This window comes from Micromys minutus, assembly GCF_963924665.1.
Source record: "Micromys minutus genome assembly, chromosome: 10".
NCBI classification, from domain to species: Eukaryota; Metazoa; Chordata; class Mammalia; order Rodentia; family Muridae; genus Micromys; species Micromys minutus.
In genome coordinates this window covers 60,969,990-60,987,033 of record NC_137979.1, presented here as the reverse complement: position 1 = coordinate 60,987,033, position 17,044 = coordinate 60,969,990, and the positions used below count along the sequence as shown (strand labels likewise).

At 48.1% G+C, this 17,044-nt stretch overlaps 1 protein-coding gene across 2 annotated transcripts; it reads left to right on the top strand.

Moving 5' to 3' along the window:
- Positions 1-25: 25 nt before the first annotated feature.
- On the top strand, positions 26-16,919 carry GGA3 (golgi associated, gamma adaptin ear containing, ARF binding protein 3). Of its 2 annotated transcripts, XM_080924600.1 has the most exons (18): positions 26-69; positions 6,594-6,678; positions 6,783-6,858; positions 8,973-9,071; positions 9,715-9,838; positions 10,107-10,210; positions 10,511-10,591; positions 10,938-11,075; positions 11,918-11,999; positions 12,096-12,212; positions 12,525-12,770; positions 13,106-13,173; positions 13,457-13,559; positions 13,668-13,758; positions 13,958-14,178; positions 14,678-14,847; positions 14,967-15,077; positions 15,329-16,919. In XM_080924600.1, the coding sequence occupies exons 1-18, from the start codon at positions 30-32 to the stop codon at positions 15,437-15,439; spliced, it is 2,067 nt and encodes a 688-aa protein (XP_080780726.1). In that variant the 5' UTR covers positions 26-29; the 3' UTR covers positions 15,440-16,919. The 2 variants fall into 2 exon arrangements, with proteins under 2 accessions (XP_080780726.1, XP_080780725.1); XM_080924599.1 differs by having other exon boundaries at positions 13,457-13,758.
- Positions 16,920-17,044: the final 125 nt, after the last annotated feature.

The following is a 17,044-nucleotide window of genomic DNA, read 5'->3' as shown; positions in this document are numbered from 1 at the left end:
GGCTCAGAGCCTGACCGGGCGGCTTCAATATGGCGGAGGCGGAAGGGGAGAGCCTGGAGTCCTGGCTGAGTGAGTATCCGGGGCTGACTCTGCCTGACCTCCAACCACCGGCCGCCCTCCTCCCTCCCTCCGCCATCCCCTCTGCGGCGGCGGCGGCCTGTGGCTGTCCGCGCCCGGCGTAGTCTAGCCGCGAGCATCCTGCGTTCACACCCCTTAGCGAGCAGGGGCGCTTCCCTGCTGCGCGTCCTCAAGCTCCCGCGGATGACACCTGCAGCTCCAGATCTAGCAGGCCCGGGAAAGCGACCCCCGGGGTCTTCGGGCTGACAGGCGGGCGCGTTGGGGAGGTTGAGGTGGGACTGCTCCCAACCTGTGCTCTGGGACCTTGTGCCCCCTAATTTGGGAAAGCTCTGGATTTGGGCTGGTCCCTCCAGGAATGTTGAGTGATGCTACGCGCGCGCGCGCACACACAGCTGGCAGCTCCAGGATTGTGACCGTGGACTAGATATACCCGATTTCCTCAGCCAGGGTGCTTTGAAGTGAGAATTATTTTCCAAAGCGCGACCACAGGGAACAGTACCACATGGCTTGCTAAATATGTATTGAAGGGATACACAAACACAGTCATTTTAATGAGATAACTAGCTCTTGAGGAAATCAAAGCAGTGAATCTGTTGCTAGCCTTACTAACCTATACATTGCTGCGAAGGAGTAAGGTTTAACATTAGCAGACAGTTCATACTATTTATGTTTAGTAAGGGTTAATCACGCCTTATCAAGGGTTAATAAGTTAACTTTACTAAGGGCTAGCCTCTGGGGAGCCTCTTAAGTGGAGACAGAAATTAGATAAGATGCCTTTGTAGAGCCTTGAGTTAGAGATCCTTGGCTGAATACAGTTGCCTCTTTGATGTCTTGCATGGCCTTCCTTAAGAAATATCCTCCAGGAGATTGAAATTAAGCTTTAAGGGGAGCTTAAGAAGAAAAGTAAGAGCACATTTGCAATGACTGATGTTTGCAGGCAGGCCACAGAGCCATCTCCCTATATGGAACAGTTCTCTGAGGAGTACATGGTGCTGGATGATAGGCATTGGTTAAAATTATGTACCCAGGGAGCCCAGTATAGAGTCAGCTGAATAGTCCCAACTGTTGTGGGCGGTAAGCCAACACTAAATGAGTCAAATATTAGACCCTCTCTCTGAAAGTGAAAATGCTGACTAGAGGTCACTGTAGAGCACCAGACTCTCCTGGAACCCTCCTCGTAGACCAGCCTGGCCTTGAATTCAGAGATCCTCTTGCCTCTGCCTCCCCAGTGCTAAGATTAAAAGTGTACACCATCAGGCCTGGCTCCCAGTCCCCTTCTTGAAAGATGAAAATAATTAAAATTGTGGACCAAGTATCTCACCTAACAAAACAGGTTCTGTTGCCACAATTCAAAGAGGACATTCTGACTCTACTCATTGTTTTCCTAGAACCATGCAACTGGGTAATAGCCAGAGCAGAATTGCTTAACTGCACAGATGGTAACAGGAAAATTGGAGTAATTTAAGTGACCTAAGCTGGGCTGAGTAGGGTTGATTTAGTTGTTTTGTTTTGGTGAGACAGAGTCTCAGGAAGCCTAGGCTGCCCTCAAACTTGCTATAGACCTGAGACTGGCCTTAAATACCTGCTCTTTCTGCTCTGTCTTGAACTGCTGGGGTTTCAGATGTGCTACTTTTATAGTTCTGACTAACTGAGTGATATAACTTTTACCGATCCATTGAACCAGTCAGTGCCATCTTAGTGAAGGTCTTTGTTACCTATGGTTTGCCTGAATTACTGCAGCAGCCTTTCCTTGGTCTCCTAAGAGAGCAGTTGCAGTTTATCACTATTCCAGGGCTGCCAAACCTACTACCCTTCTTCCAGTCTGTCTCTGGCCATTACTCCCCTTATTCTTTGATGGCCTTCTGATGTTTTTCTCACCAGCACACACTGTTATCATTAATCCTGAAGCCCTTCTCCCCTTGCTTAGTTATATGCTTCAAACCTATCTCAGAATATTTTTCATTACAGTCCATCTCTTGATGATTTCAGCCCCTCTTTGAGCCTCTTGACACATTCAGCTAGTGTTTAGTAAGTATGGAGAAGTTTATTTTAGCCAGGCATAGTGGTGCATCTAATCCCAGCACTTGGAAGGCAGAAGCAGGCGGATCTCTGTAAGTTCAAAGCTAGCATGGTCTACAGAGTGTGTTGCAGGACAGCTAGAACTACATGGTGAAACCTGTTTGGAAAAGGTGGGGAGGCGGGGCAGCATTTCATGAATTTGTCATCTTTGCAAAGGGACAGTGCTAATCTTTTCTGTATCGTTCAAGTTTTAGTGTATGAGCTGGTGAAATGAACACAAGAACAACAAAAGTTTAAACACTTGTTCCTGTGGTTTTTTTTTTTTTTTTTTAACTTATTTCGTGTATGAGTACACTGTAGCTATCCTCAGACACACCAGAAGAGGGCATCAGATCCCATTACAGATGGCTGTGAGCCACCATGTGGTTGGTGGGATTTGAACTCAGGATCTCTGGAAGAGCAGTCAATGCTCTAACCACTGAGCCATCTCTCCAGCCCTCCTGTGGGCTTCTTACTTAACATGTGCAAGGCACTGGGTTCCATGCTAGCCTTACAAAACAGAAACGAAGCAGAAAGGAAACTCAAGCAGTCTTTGCCTTAGTTTGATGGTTCTAAGTGACAGCCTAAGTACTGGTTCCGTAGGTAACCGCAGAAGGGGAAGTGGAGCATGACATAAGACAGAAGACGGCATTAGCTAGGCCTTAAGGAAAGTGGGAACCCGCCAGGAGAATGCTGGGTGGCTTCATGGAGAGCACACCAGCTAACAGCTGTAGGAGCTTGCACATCAGGGCATCTGAGACATGGGCATTTTAACTTGACAGCAGTTAGCAGGCCCCCATTCTTCACCTGATGAGACCGTCCTGGGAGGAGGATTGGTGGAGGACTCAGGATGATGAGAGTTAGCTGAGTGTGGTAGCTCACCTCTACTGTCCCAGCACTTGGAGGGTGAGGCAGGAGACCTCCCCAAATTGAGGCAAGCTAGGATACATAAAAAATTAGTGCCATTAAGGGTTTCAGGGTGAGACCATTTCCAAAACCAGACAAACCAAACAACATAGGCAAGCTGGCTCAGAGCACACTTCCCGAGCTAGCCTGGCTGCACGTGAGTCCATCCACCAGAGCCATGTAAATGTAGAGGAGAGAAGCTCCCCGTGCGTGTTGTGGCATCCATGTGATACAATGTGAGATATGTGAAGTGGGGTAGAGGAGAAGTTCTGGGAGGGCATGACTGAAAGATTCATGAGGAGACACGGATTAGAAAGGTGACTCCAGAGGCTGAGATGGTTCAGCAGGTAAGTCACTTGCTACTGAGCCTTAGGACCTGAGTTTGATCCTGGAGAACCACATGGTGGAAAGAGAACCGACTATCACGTTGTCATTTGACTTTCACACTTGTGACATGCCACACATCTCCCTTCTTACCCCCTTCCCACATAGAACAGTAAGCAGATATGTGCTAAAAATTGAAGGTGTGGTGAACTCCGGAATGGGTAAGGAAAGGGAAGGACAGCAGTAAGGTTTTAAGACCTGGGGCCCCTGAGCAGATGCCAAGTAGTGGCTCTGTATGTGGAAATAGGGAAGTTAGTAAGGAGTGTGGGTCCTCAGGCTTATTTTTGTATCAAAGTAACATAGAAACAGTCTTGCTTAGGAGCTGATTTCTTCCTCACATGCTCACACAGAAGCACAACTTCTCACAGACTGAGGCAGTTTTGTACTTTGTAGTTCCTCCAGCGAGATAGGTGCAAGCTTGAAGCATCTCAGACAACTGCAGTGGTTACAGCATTCATTTTCCACAGGTGTCTCTTCCAGCAATTTGGAGGCAGAGGCAAGTAGATGCCTGTGAGTTCGAGGCCAGGCTGATCTATAGACACAGAGCTGGTTCTAGGACAGCCATGACTGTACAAAAAAAAACCCTCACAAAAGGCAGAACAGCAGCATCACAGGTTAACCTTAATCCTTCCTTTGCTCTGCCCTTGGGTCTGCTTACTTACAGTCATTGCTGTGTGCAGCTTGAAACCTTGGAGAGGCGCAAGCCATGAGGTGTTAAAGTAGTCAGGGCTGGTTATCTTCATCCTTACCTTCTGATGTCCTGTAGGAGTTGAGGCTATCTGGTTAAGCAGAAGAGAGGGGTAGGAAATCTTGGGGGATGGGAGCAGCAGAGAATGAGGCTTCTACCAGAGACCCAAAATAGACAAACTGTGAGTCAGAGCAGGACCCAAATGGGTGGTTCAGGGCCAGGTTTGCAGAAGAGAGCTCCATTGTTGCTAGTCCTCTGAGATAAGGAAGAGTGTGGAGTGGGTGGAGGTACTGGGCACTTGGAGAGCTAGAGTCACCTTGTGCCACCCTCAGGAGTTGGTGTGGGTGATAGGTGTGCCATGTGAGCTACCCACTGGAAGGTGGCACTATGTCTGCCCAGTTGTATTTTGTGCCCTGTGCAGGCTGCGTTCCTACACACACAGTGAAAGAAAAGAAGGGAAGTGCTGTAAGAAGTTGAGCAAGCTTGTAAGAGAGTTTGCTTTGCAGGCATGTTTTGTGGAAAGAGTCTTTATGTTACTTTGGAAGATTGTTTTCCATTGTCCACAGTGTTAAGTTTTGTGACAGTTAAGAAGAGAAGCACTGGGTATGGGACAGGTTTCTTTGTGTCTTGCTTTTGAGTCCTATAGCTTCTTGGTGTCTTGAAACATCCCAAATGATAGGGATTAGCACAGCAAAGCCAAGTGGACACTTAAGAAGAGTCAGAATCTTGGGTTGGGGGAGACCTTGGTTTCATCTAGTGATAACTAGCCATTTATTTTTTTCTTTTTTGTTGTTTGTTTTCCAAAACTGGGTTTCTCCATCTGTAGCCCTGGCTGTCCTGGAACTTGCTTTTGTAGGTCAGGCTGGCCTCGAACTCCAGATATCTACCTGCCTTATATCTTAAGTGCTGGGATTAAAGATGTGTGCCACCAAACCCAGCTGGTCAACCATTTCTTGACCAGTGGACACTGTTGAATAGAATGATCCCATAATCCCTCTTCTTTTTTGGTTGGTTTTTTTTTTTTTTTTTTTTTTTTTTTTGTTGTTTTTCAAAACAGTTTCTGTGTAGATGTGGCTGTCCTGAAACTCACTCTATAGACCAAGCTGGCCTCGAACTCACTGAGATCTACTTGCCTCTGCTTCCCAAGTGCTGGGTTTAAAAGTATGCACTACTACTGCCTGCCCAAGTGGTGATTTTTAAAGTTAAGAAGACACAGCTTAGTGTGGTGATGCATACCCACAATTTTAGTGCTTGAGATTCCAAGGTAGAAGGGATGCTTGCCAACAAGTCTGAGATTCATTTTCAGAACTCAAATGATAAAGAGAGAACCAGTTCCTTTAGGTTGTCCTTGGACTTTAATCTTCACAGCACTTGAGCTCCACTGCCATCCCCCAAATAAAACAATGTAAAGAAGAGAACAGTCACATTTAGAACCAAAATCCAGAAAGTTGGGAGGTTAGCCCATGTAGTGATAGCCAGGTCTGTCCGGAGAAGGTGTGTGCCTCGGGCTTTTGTTTTTGTCTGAGCCTGAAGCCCTAAGTAGCAGGATTGGATTTCTGTCAGACCAGAAGCCATTTCACCTCCCTCAGCTGGGCCGTCTTCCTTCAGCACAGGTGCCAGAGTAGCAGAGAAGGCCAGAACACATGTAACTGGGCTTTACCTTTAGTGCTGGAATTCTAGAACCCCACACTCCTCAGGATGCTCTCAGCATCTGTCTGCACTTGACCATTGAAGGCCATTTACACCTGAGGGCGCTGAGGTCACTGGTCAGAGCTCTGTTTATGCAGGAGAAGATTGCACAAGATTGGAAGATGTTTCATTGCGGCTGAATGCATTTGTAGAGGGTCCTGTGCAACTTCAAACGTCTTTAAAGAATTAAAGATTTGGTCTTGAAAACCTTTATGAGGGACCCGTAGAAAATACTCATTTTAACTTTGTTTCTGACCTAATTCTGCCTATCTCCAGCTTCTCAGACACTTGCTGACCCCCAGCTCCATTTGTTAGCAGTGGCTGTGTAGTGCATGCTTCTTGAAGTGTCGCAGCTACTTGGGCCATTTTTTAAAAATGAAACTTTAAAGCAGAATATTTGCTTGAATTTACATATGAGTGCATTATAGCTGTCTTCAGACACCAGAAGAGGGCATCGGATATCATTACAGATGGTGTGAGCTACCATGTGGTTGCTGGGGATTGAACTCTGGAACCTTTAAAGTGTCATTGAGAACTCTGATCATTCAAGTTTGTGTTTGTCCTCTGGATCCCGATGTGCTCTGACCTCCATGAGCTTTTTCTTTTTTTATTGAAATTTCCAAAAATATTGGGCAGAAAACAAGATTTGTATTTGCTATCTGAGTGAATTCTGGAGGTATAGTTATGAAACAGATTTGTAAGTAAACTTTTGTTTAAAAATTGAGATGGATATCCTTGTGTTATGAGTTGCTCTTTTAACAGTCAGTTGGCCTTTGTGTTTTGTTCTAAGATAAAGCTACCAATCCTTCCAACCGCCAGGAAGACTGGGAATATATCATTGGCTTCTGTGATCAGATCAACAAAGAGCTTGAAGGGTGAGTCCCAGAGACAGGGAGAGGGAAAGAGAGAGAACTGGCTAAGGAAATCTGGCCAGTTGGCTGTCCATCTTCAGATTGACTATAGTGTGCTTGTCTACCAGGCCCCAGATTGCTGTGCGACTCCTGGCCCACAAGATCCAGTCTCCACAGGAATGGGAGGCAGTGCAGGCCCTCACGGTAGGTCTTTGCTATCAGAGATGACAGCAGCAGGTGTTGGCTTGCTCAAGACTTTCCTCTCACACACATTAGGCCATATACAGAGTTTGGTAGGAAGTCCCTGATATAAGTTGGGTGTGTCTAGAGCATTGTAGTCAGCTGGTCCACAAATACTCACACTTCCAGAGCTAGCGTGAAGCCTGCACAGGTCCCTGAGGGATGCCAGTGCAGAGCTCAGAGAGAACCTAAGTAGTCCTGACGCTTAAAAAAGTGTGACACTACAGTGTGTGGTATAGCTGGAACCACTGCCTGTACTGTGAAGGTGCCATGCTTATAGTCACAACCACAAGGGCAGAGGTAAGTATTTATTCAGACAGTGAAAGGAACATTCAGGTGCTTCCTTGCTCCTCAGACAACAGCCAAGTGTAGAGGACTCAGGCAATCTGTTCTGAACCTGATTTAATTTGGTTCCTAGAGACAGAAGAGCAGTGGAGCTTAGAGGCTAGGTGCACTGCTCCTCCATTTTAGATCCAGGACCTCTAAAATGGGGATTTTTCCCCCCAAGGGCAACCAGGCCCATTGGTTGTTTTTGGTTTCATTTAAAAAAAAAATTTTTTTTAAAGATGTTTTGATTCTTTTGTCTTCATCTCTAAAGTATTAATACTAAGGCGTGTGCCACCATAGCTGCCTTGCAGGGGACAGTCTTGGTCTCCAGAAGACATTTAATAATGTCTAGAGATGCTTTTATTGTTGGGGGTGGTGTGACAGTGGTGACTAGAGAGTAGTAGCCAGTACTGCAGCTAAATGTCCTTGGATACACAGGAGAGCCCCACAGCAAAGAGGGGATAGTCCAAAATGTCCACCAGCTGCAGTTGAGAAGCCTCACTTTAAAGGAACCACGTATTGGAATTTGGGGAAGATGTTTCATAGTTAAGAGCACTGGTCACTCTTCCAGGGGGCCTGGGTTCAATTCCCAGCACCCACATGGAGGGATTCCCAGAACCACATGGAGGTGTGAACCATCATTGATTCTTGTTCCATTCATTCTATTTATTTGTTTATTGTTTTTTAAGGCAGGATTTGTTTGTGTCCCTGGCTGTCCTGGAACTCGCTTTGTAGATCAGGCTAGAATTCTGTATCCCGAGTGCTGGTATTAAAGATGTGTGCCACCACGCCTGGCATCACAATTATCTTTAACTCAGGTTTCAGGGTATCCCATGTTCTCTTCTGGGTTCCTTCAGCACTGAACATATGTGGTATACAGATGTGCAGATAGACAAACACACCTATAGACATAAAATTCTTCCCTATGTATGTGTGTTTATTTTGAAACCACTGGGCATGTTCACACATGCTATTTGTCTCAGCACGTAATTAGACACTTAACCCCAGCACTCTGTATACAGAGGCAGGCTGATCTCGGGTGGTAATCTGCTTTGCAAGCATGAGGCCTGAGTTCAGTCCCTGGGTTCTACATAAAAAGCCAAATGTGACTCTGGATGGCCAAAAAAAACAAAAGGCAGATTCCTGAGTCTTATTGGTCAGCTAGCATAAGCAGGCCAGTGAGAATTCCTATCTCCAAACAAGGTGGAGTTGCTTACAGGAAGAGAAGCAGGGTATCTGAGGTTAACTAGGCATGAACACCATGTATTCATACCTGAATGTGCTGTGTATAAGCTGAATGAATGATGGGGCCCTTAGCAGCATAGAAGCATGCCAACCAAAGGAAGCAAGAGAAATGTCATCATCTAAACAAAAACAAAAACAATAGATTTAGATGTCTCCTACACCTGCAGAAGTGACAATTTGTGGAAAGGACTTGGGACCATCTAGGACTCAGAGGAACTTTCTCTTTGGACTTTCATTTTCCTCCTAAGGTTCCAAGACAGAATCAGGTCTGGCAGCAAACTTCCTGGTGTCTGGGACTCAGCTTTCTACTCTAACCTGTGTATAGCAGTCTCTATGGAGCATGCCATTAGGAGGGTTTTGTGATGACTGCTTCTGTGGGTGAACCTCTTCTCTAGGGGAGTGCACCAAATAGTGAATCCCTTTACTTGGAACTGGTTTCTTAATATTTGGTCGGGACCAGGGTCTTGTTCTATAGCCCCCATCAAGAACTGCCTCTCTGCCTGCAGGTGCTGGAGGCATGTATGAAGAACTGTGGCAGGAGACTTCATAATGAAGTGGGCAAGTTCCGCTTTTTGAATGAATTAATCAAAGTCGTGTCTCCAAAGGTCAGTTGGTGGCAGTTTCTGCTGTTCTCTTATCTCTCATAGAGATAGCTCTGTGTGTCTTGTACTTGTAAAGCTGGTTCCTAGCCTGGCTGTGTGTGTCCAGGGAGAGTGTGGGCAGCTGTGCTCTGTGTCCCTAGCCCCTATCAGCTAAGGAGTTTGCTTGTTTGCTCTGCTGGCCAGAGTCAGTTGGATAGCTCTAGACAGAGGGAAGCAGTTCTTACACTGCTGGCATTCTCAGGTCCTCAAAGAAAATGTGCACATGGGGCCGGAGACATGGCTGGGGTGGGGCATGGGGAGTAAAAGTACTTGCTGCTTTTACAGAGTACAGCGCTGACAGGATCCAGTACCAACTTCTGGCCCCTAGAGGCACCCACACATATATGGTGGACACTCACATAAATAAAATAAGTCTTTATCATATTTGCTTTTTAATGTCTCGGCAGCTTCTGCATGGAAGCACAGGATGCAGCCTTGGCCTGCTCTGGCTTCAGGCTCTGTCATTCCCTCCCCGCTCGGTCACACTGGAGGGTGTGCTGGGTTTGATTGTGTAGCGTGGGCCCTGGCATGAGGGCACACGCTGTGAAGAACTCGATCCTTCCTTGGTGTCTCAGATATTAGACTCTTATTTCATTTTACCTCCTAGTACTTGGGAGACAGGGTGTCTGAAAAGGTGAAGACTAAGGTCATCGAGTTGCTTTTTAGCTGGACACTAGCCTTGCCGGAAGAAGCAAAGATCAAAGATGCCTACCATATGTTGAAGAGACAAGGTATGTGTTTACCTCTCCATTAACCTCAGGGTGGCAATGAAGGTGGAAAGGTAAGGCAAAGAAGACAATGCCGGGAGTCTCCAGGGTCCTGCCAAGGTCTTTTCCTGTAGAGTGGATTTGTCATGAGGGCTCAGCTAGGGTTCTAGTGGGTAAAGATGAGACTAGCCTGCCCTTTTTTCTGCTCATCATGGGGATTTGGCCCTTGTTCTGTGAAGGACAAGGTGACCATTGCCTGAGCACATGCTCTGTCATTTGTGTCTCCTCTCAGGCATAGTGCAGTCGGACCCCCCAATCCCCATGGACAGAACGCTGATCCCCTCTCCCCCACCTCGTCCCAAAAACCCTGTTTTTGATGATGAGGAGAAATCCAAGGTAAAGTGCATCTTGGAGTTGAAGTTTTTAGATGAGCAGTTGCAAGTGGAATGTGTGGGGGGATGAAATCGGAGGGTGGGTGCCTTTTGTCTTTCAGTTTTTGAGGCAGTCTCTCACTCTAACCTTAGCTGACCTTGCACCTGACTTCTTCCTGCCTCTGTTGCCTAAGTGGTGCTATTGTAGGCATGAGCCACCCTGCCAGGTGTGAAGTGGGTTCTTGCTTGGTTTGCAGTTCCTTCAGGTGCCTAATGGGGCTGGGTACGTGCTGCCTTCCTTCACTTGAGATACCTTCTCTTCTAGCTGTTAGCCAAGCTGCTGAAAAGCAAGAACCCAGATGACCTGCAAGAAGCCAACAAACTCATCAAGTCCATGGTGAAAGAAGTGAGTGGGTCCTGGTTCTCTGGGCATGGCACACAGAAGTCCTTCCCAGAGACCGTAGGCCCACGTTGTTCACCCCGCCCTGAGCCTGAGCTAGGGAGTTTAGGAGGAGCCTTGTCTTTCCTACGGGAGAAAGCATAGAGGAGTGGTGGGTGGCGGCGGTAGTGGAAATGAGAGGCCTCACTCTAAAAGGACAGCTTGTGCTCAGTAAGCTCTAGGAAACACATTGAGCCGTGCTCTGGGGCTTGGCCTCTGCCTTGTGCTGTTGGATAAGGAATGAACCCTGCCTGGTTTTTGCAAGACAGGCTAGGTGAACTTGCTTTTTACTGCACCCTCTTGGCTGAGGCAGGATGAGGCACGCATCCAGAAAGTGACCAAGCGCCTGCACACATTGGAGGAGGTTAACAATAACGTCAAGCTGCTCCACGAGATGCTTCTTCACTACAGTCAAGAGTACTCGTCAGAGGCCGACAGAGAGCTCATGAAGGTGAGCGGACAGCTCTGCCCCAAGTGGGTCCTGTGTGGTGAGGACCGATTGCCTTCTGTGTGCTTGTTCACTGGGGAGTGAAGGGCAGTGTCTGTGCAAGTGCTGTCTTGACTGCATGTCCTAGGTGCTCACTCCTTCCTACGCGCTGCCTTCAAGCTTTGGGAGACGTCCTGAGCCCCTGATGTTGATATAGCTTAGGCTATGGCTTCTGAGACACATCTTTTCCCCCCTTTTTATTTCTTTTTCTGTCATATATTACATCCCTACTGGAATTTCTCCTCCACCAGTCTCTCCCCCCCCCCCCCCAACTTCCCCTCCTTCTTCCAGACCTACCTCCTACTTTTTCCCCTTAAAAAAATAGCAGGCCTCCCAGGGACATCAACCAAATATGCCCTAACAAGCTACAATAGGACTGGGCATATACTCTCACATCAAGGCTGGCCAAGTCATCCCAATAGGAGGAAACGCATTCCAAAGGCAGGCAAGAGTTAGGGACAGATTCTGCTCCCACTGTTAGGAGTCCTACAAGAACTCCAAGCTATGAAACCATACATGCAGAGGATGTAGGTCAGACACATACAGGCTTGCCACCACAAGAACATGAATATGACCAATAGAATCAACTGACTAAGACACATATTTTACATAACAGTTGGTACAAATGACTTAGGCAGTATCATTTGGTAGATATTGAAGACACAAAGATGCATTCTCTGCTCTTATCCCCGGCAGTAACTCTGTGATCTATTGGGGCATCCCACCATTTTCTGGGTATAAACATTGAATCATATGACTTCTGAGAACCTCTTTAGTTGTGACTTTTATATCTGGGTCTCTCTCAGGAGCTCTTTGATCGTTGTGAGAATAAGAGACGGACATTATTTAAACTAGCCAGCGAGACAGAGGACAATGACAACAGTTTGGGTGAGTATGAAGGAGTAACTTGGCAAGGATGAGTCAAAAACTTAAATGTGTGAGAGTTGCCACAGCCCATACAGTAAGGAATCTCTTCTACTGTAGGGGACATCCTGCAGGCCAGTGACAACCTGTCCAGGGTCATCAACTCTTACAAAACAATTATTGAAGGGCAGATTATCAATGGTGAGGTGACCACCTCAACCATGCCTGACTCTGAAGGTAAATATTCTGATTTCCATTCTGGGACCCTCAAGACCAGCCACGCACATGTCCTAACCACTGAGCCACAAGTGGTAACACTCAAGAATTCCTGAGGGGACACCAAACCATTTCATGTAGCACTTCCCAGAGGCCAGGAGCTGTGCATGGAGACTTCCTTGCCTTCTCAAGCCTGGTTTTCAGTGTCCCTGGAGAAACAGCACTGAATTGTGCCAGAAGGTAGAGCCATAGCAGCTATGCCTGGGTCCCACCTCTTCCTGCATGGACACTAGATTCACCCCAATGCTCTTGTTCTTATGCCCACCCATCCAGGAAACAGTCACTGCAGTAACCAAGGCACCCTCATCGACCTTGCTGAATTGGACACCCCCAGCAGCTCATCCCCAGTGTTGGCCCCAGCACCTGCCCCACCCACCTCAGGCATCCCTATCCTTCCTCCACCCCCCCAAAGCTCCGGACCTCCACGAAGCCGTTCATCCAGCCAGGCTGAGGCTCCCCCAGGGCCTGACAGCATGAACAACACCCTTTCCTTGCTGGATGAGGAGCTCCTCTGTTTAGGTACATGCAAGCATGGCATTGGGAAAGGAGGCATGTGCACTAACTAGGCCTAAGTAGTCTCTGTGTGCTTTATCACTTAACTCTCTGGAGACCACCAGGGCCCCTTCCTAAGGATTGCAGGGTAAAGGTGGTAGGCTCTGACTTAGCTTATCGCCTCTCTGGGAAGTCCTTTAGTCATGCATGAAGGGTGGATTTGTGTCCCCAGTCTAGCTGCAAGTGAACACTTTTTCCTTACAAGTAATGTCTCTCTCGTCAAATGACCATTATTGTGGGGATGGAAGGTTGCTGCTTCAGCCCAGGAACTCATCTCATTGAGTTTTCTTTTGTGTTCTTAGGCCTTACTGACCCAGCACCCACTGCTCCTAAAGAGTCAACTGGAAATAGTCAGTGGCACCTGTTCCAGGTAGAGGCACAGTAATGACATCACTAATGTGCCCAAGTACCAAACCTCCTCACCCATTCCTTCTTAGGGTCTGCCTGGCTATACTTTGCTAGAACCAGAATTCATTACATTCTCTATAGAGTATGGTCTGCTAGAGCTGGGACATGCTGCCTCCAAGGATTCTTCCCCAACATTTAGTTCTGTGGGTCATGATGGGTACCTCAGAAGGGCGTGGTCAGTGGTAAACTCTTCCCTTTTCTGCAGCCGCTTCTAGGTCTTTGCTCATCTGATGTCTGTTTTGCAGAATGAACCATCATCAGATCTGGACTTCTTCAGTCCCAGGCTAGTGTCTGTTGCCTCCTGCCCCTCAGATGGACCCCTGCTTCCTCCCCCAGTTTCTACCTCGAGTATGTCCCAAGCTCCACTACCTGCTGCCTTCCCAGCTCCTGTTGTCCTAGCAAGTGCACCAACCCACAGCACTGGTTCCTTTATGCTTTCTTCTGGACCTGCCCCAGCCTTGGTTCCAAAGGCTGAGCCCGAAGACCCAGAATATCCCATCTCACACCGCCTAGATGCCCTTGATCAGCTTCTGGAAGATGCCAAAGTGTAAGGACTAAAAGAGGGTGGCTGAGGGTGGGGTGTCATATGCAGGCCCAAAGGGAGTCTTGAGAGGATGGAGTGTGTGGATCTCTTTTTGTCCTGTTAGGCTAGAAGCTAGTGGCCTGGGGTAGCTAGGAACTGGCCTTGGTTGAGGGGTTGTGTAGCAGTTCTGACCTGCTCTCTGACATGCCTGCCTTCCCCACAGGACTTCAGGCTTGGTGAAACCTGTTTCTTGCTTCTCTCCTGGGCCCACTGCCTCCCCACTGCTTCCCACCTCTACCCCAGCCAGGCCTCTCCTGCCCTTCTCCACTGGGCCCGGAAGCCCTCTCTTCCAGTCACCGGCCTTCCAGTCCCAAGGCAGCCCTCAGAAGGGCCCAGAGCTCTCCCTGGCCAGTGTTCATGTGCCCCTGGAATCGATTAAGCCTAGTAAGTGTTGGGGAAAGGTAGCCTCGCAGCCATAGTGTTTTTGGGATGATCAGTGGTATCTGTGCAGATTCCTGTAAAAGAGTCTGCTTGCCTACTGTTTCGACATCTTTTTTAAGGACTGTGTTTTTTTTTTACTTAGGAATGTTTTTGACATGGCCTTGGTGTATGCATGTGCTTGACGTATATACAAGTACACAAAGGTCAGAGGTCAGGCCTCCCAACTGGAGTTGCAGAAGGTTTTGAGCCGACCAGTACGGGTTCTGGGAACCTAGTTCCTCTGCAAAAATGACAAGTGCTCTTAACCACCGAATCATTCATCTCTGCAGCCTCCTCATCTTCCTACAGCAGCTGTGTGACCTTGGTCCTTTCTTGTACTCCACTGGGCAACACTGTTGAGCCTTACTGGCTTTCTTCCATCCTGTTGGCGTTAGTAGTGCCCCTGGGACTCTGCAGGGCCATGCTCTCCTACCACACTCACACATGTAACACCTTCTTGCAGGCAGTGCCCTCCCTGTGACAGCCTATGATAAAAATGGCTTCCGCATCCTTTTCCACTTTGCAAAGGAGTGTCCTCCAGGACGGCCTGATGTGCTAGTGGTGGTGGTTTCCATGCTGAATACAGCTCCCTTGCCAGTCAAGAGCATAGTGCTGCAGGCCGCAGTACCCAAGGTATCTTTGTCTTATCTTGAACCCACTGTACTGACTGCCTTCCAGTAGCCAGCAGGTGACAGCTGGTGTCTCAGACACCTGGACTGTTCTCTTCAAAGGAGCTTCTTTTTTATCTTCAGTCAATGAAAGTGAAGTTGCAGCCGCCCTCTGGGACAGAACTTTCTCCATTTAGTCCTATCCAGCCACCAGCAGCCATCACCCAGGTCATGCTGCTGGCCAATCCAATGAAGGTAAGCTTGGGAGAATCCACAATACCCACCTGGGATGCCACTGCCCCAAATTAGAACACGGAGTGCCCTCTGAGGTACTCTCTCAGGAAGCCTTGACATGACTTGTAGCAGTAACCCCTCTCGTGTGGTGGTGGTGAAGGGACTAAACATGGGTGGACATGGTGAGGCAAGAGTCCTGAGTGTGGCAGGGGTGACATGTCTTGCAGAGGGAACTCCTGGACTGATTCTCATCTGCAGCCCTCTCATTACAGGAAAAGGTGCGGCTTCGGTATAAATTGTCCTTTGCTCTGGGGGAGCAACTGAGCACAGAACTAGGTGAAGTGGACCAGTTTCCTCCTGTGGAGCAGTGGGGGAACCTATGACCCCAGCAAATGTTGTCATCTCTCCTTGGAAGGCAGGCAGCCCTGAGACAGGCTCTGGCTAGTCCAGCCACTGAACACCCTGGACAGTGTTTATAGCTTGGTGTAGATCGGGGCCCTGGACACGTCTGTCAGGAACCAAGCTGCTGCTTTGGTCATCTCTTCTGGGCCCCTAAAAGGACCTGTTTTATCTACCTGTGTGACTTGAAGTAGCTGTACTGTGTGGGTGGGGAGTCCCCTGAGGCTTCACTGGCCGCTCTGGGATGGTGGACTCTGGGCCCAGAGTAAGATTTCCCTTTTTTAGTGGCATTCCTTGATACTAGGAAGAGGGCTCTGTACAGTGGCCCTCCAACCCCTTCAAGAACTGTGTCTTTACACCCTGAAGAGGCATGGCTGGGAGACTATACCTCCCCTCAGCGTTCCATGGTTCTCTGCTGGCAGGCACTGCTGCTCCCTGCAGTGAAGTGGGCAGCATTGGCCCAGAGTGAGAAATGTGGAGCTCTGTAGCCTTCACTCCACTTTCTGCAAGCAGCAGCAGCATCCTACAGCAGCTCCGGAGTGAGTGGTGTGCTTGTGCTTACAGTGGCAGGTGGTGTCCTATGGACATCTTAGCAGGACAGGGAACTTGGCCTGATAGCCTCAACTAGGGACGCGAAGGGAAACGGAAGTGCCAGTGTTTCCCTTCAGAAGCAGGTACTGCGGCTTTCTGGAAAAGGCGCACCTCCTTGCAGTGGGAATGGGCCATCCTACTCACTACCTCTTGCTTGGCATGACATAAACTATAAACTGCTGTGCTCCCCATGGCCTTTCAGGGGAAGACACCTCTTGCCACTCTGCATCCCGCTTTCACTCCCTCTCCCTGCCACACAGAATGTAGTGTGGCACCTATGGCTGGACCCATTAAGTCTCAGGGTCACACACATTGCACTAGACTTTTGTCCTTTTGTGCTGCTCCCAAACCCACTTTTCCCCAGCTAAAGAGGGGCACTGTCAGCGACATGTTGGGTCTGGAGGTGATGAGAGAGGTCTGCTTGAGCTGAATCACCAGACCCTATTGCTTCCACAGTGCTGTGACCTAGCTGCTCCAGGCCAGAAACTTTCATAGCAGCTGGTGAAGGGTAAACAGCTGTCTGTTGCCCTTATGAAAAGGAAAGGGTCACAACTGTATTCTCTGTTCTCACTACAACTTTGGAGCATCCTTGCTTTGTCTGGAGTTCATCTGGCCTACCTCCTAGCTACTGTCCTTAGCTAGCAGGTTTTACAGTTCCCTTAGGACAGGTCAAAAGAGTTGTTTTCACTGATGATGGAATAAATCCAGGAGCTTTCCAGAGACTGGTTACTTCGGTGCTGGAACACCTATGGGATTACTATATCAATAGTCTTTAAATATTTAAATTATGAGTGTTCACAGTCAACAGCTATACTAGATGTACAACCTCCTGCCCTTGTTTTGCTGCATGTAAAATAAAACCGTTTCACCTTGCTTGGCATCTTTCAATACAGAACACAGTGGCAGAGCACCATGTATAAACTCCAAACTGGTTATCTTCTTTCAACAAAAGCCTTCAGAAACCTAAGAAACTAGATGGAAGGTGTTCCAAGGTCATT

Coding starts and splice junctions, on each gene's coding strand:
- GGA3 (XM_080924599.1), top strand. CDS start 30: ATGGCGGAGGCGGAAGGGGAGAGCCTGGAGTCCTGGCTGA. Junction 70..6,593: donor GAGCCTGGAGTCCTGGCTGA/GTGAGTATCCGG, acceptor TTTTGTTCTAAG/ATAAAGCTACCAATCCTTCC. Junction 15,078..15,328: donor TGCTGGCCAATCCAATGAAG/GTAAGCTTGGGA, acceptor CTCTCATTACAG/GAAAAGGTGCGGCTTCGGTA.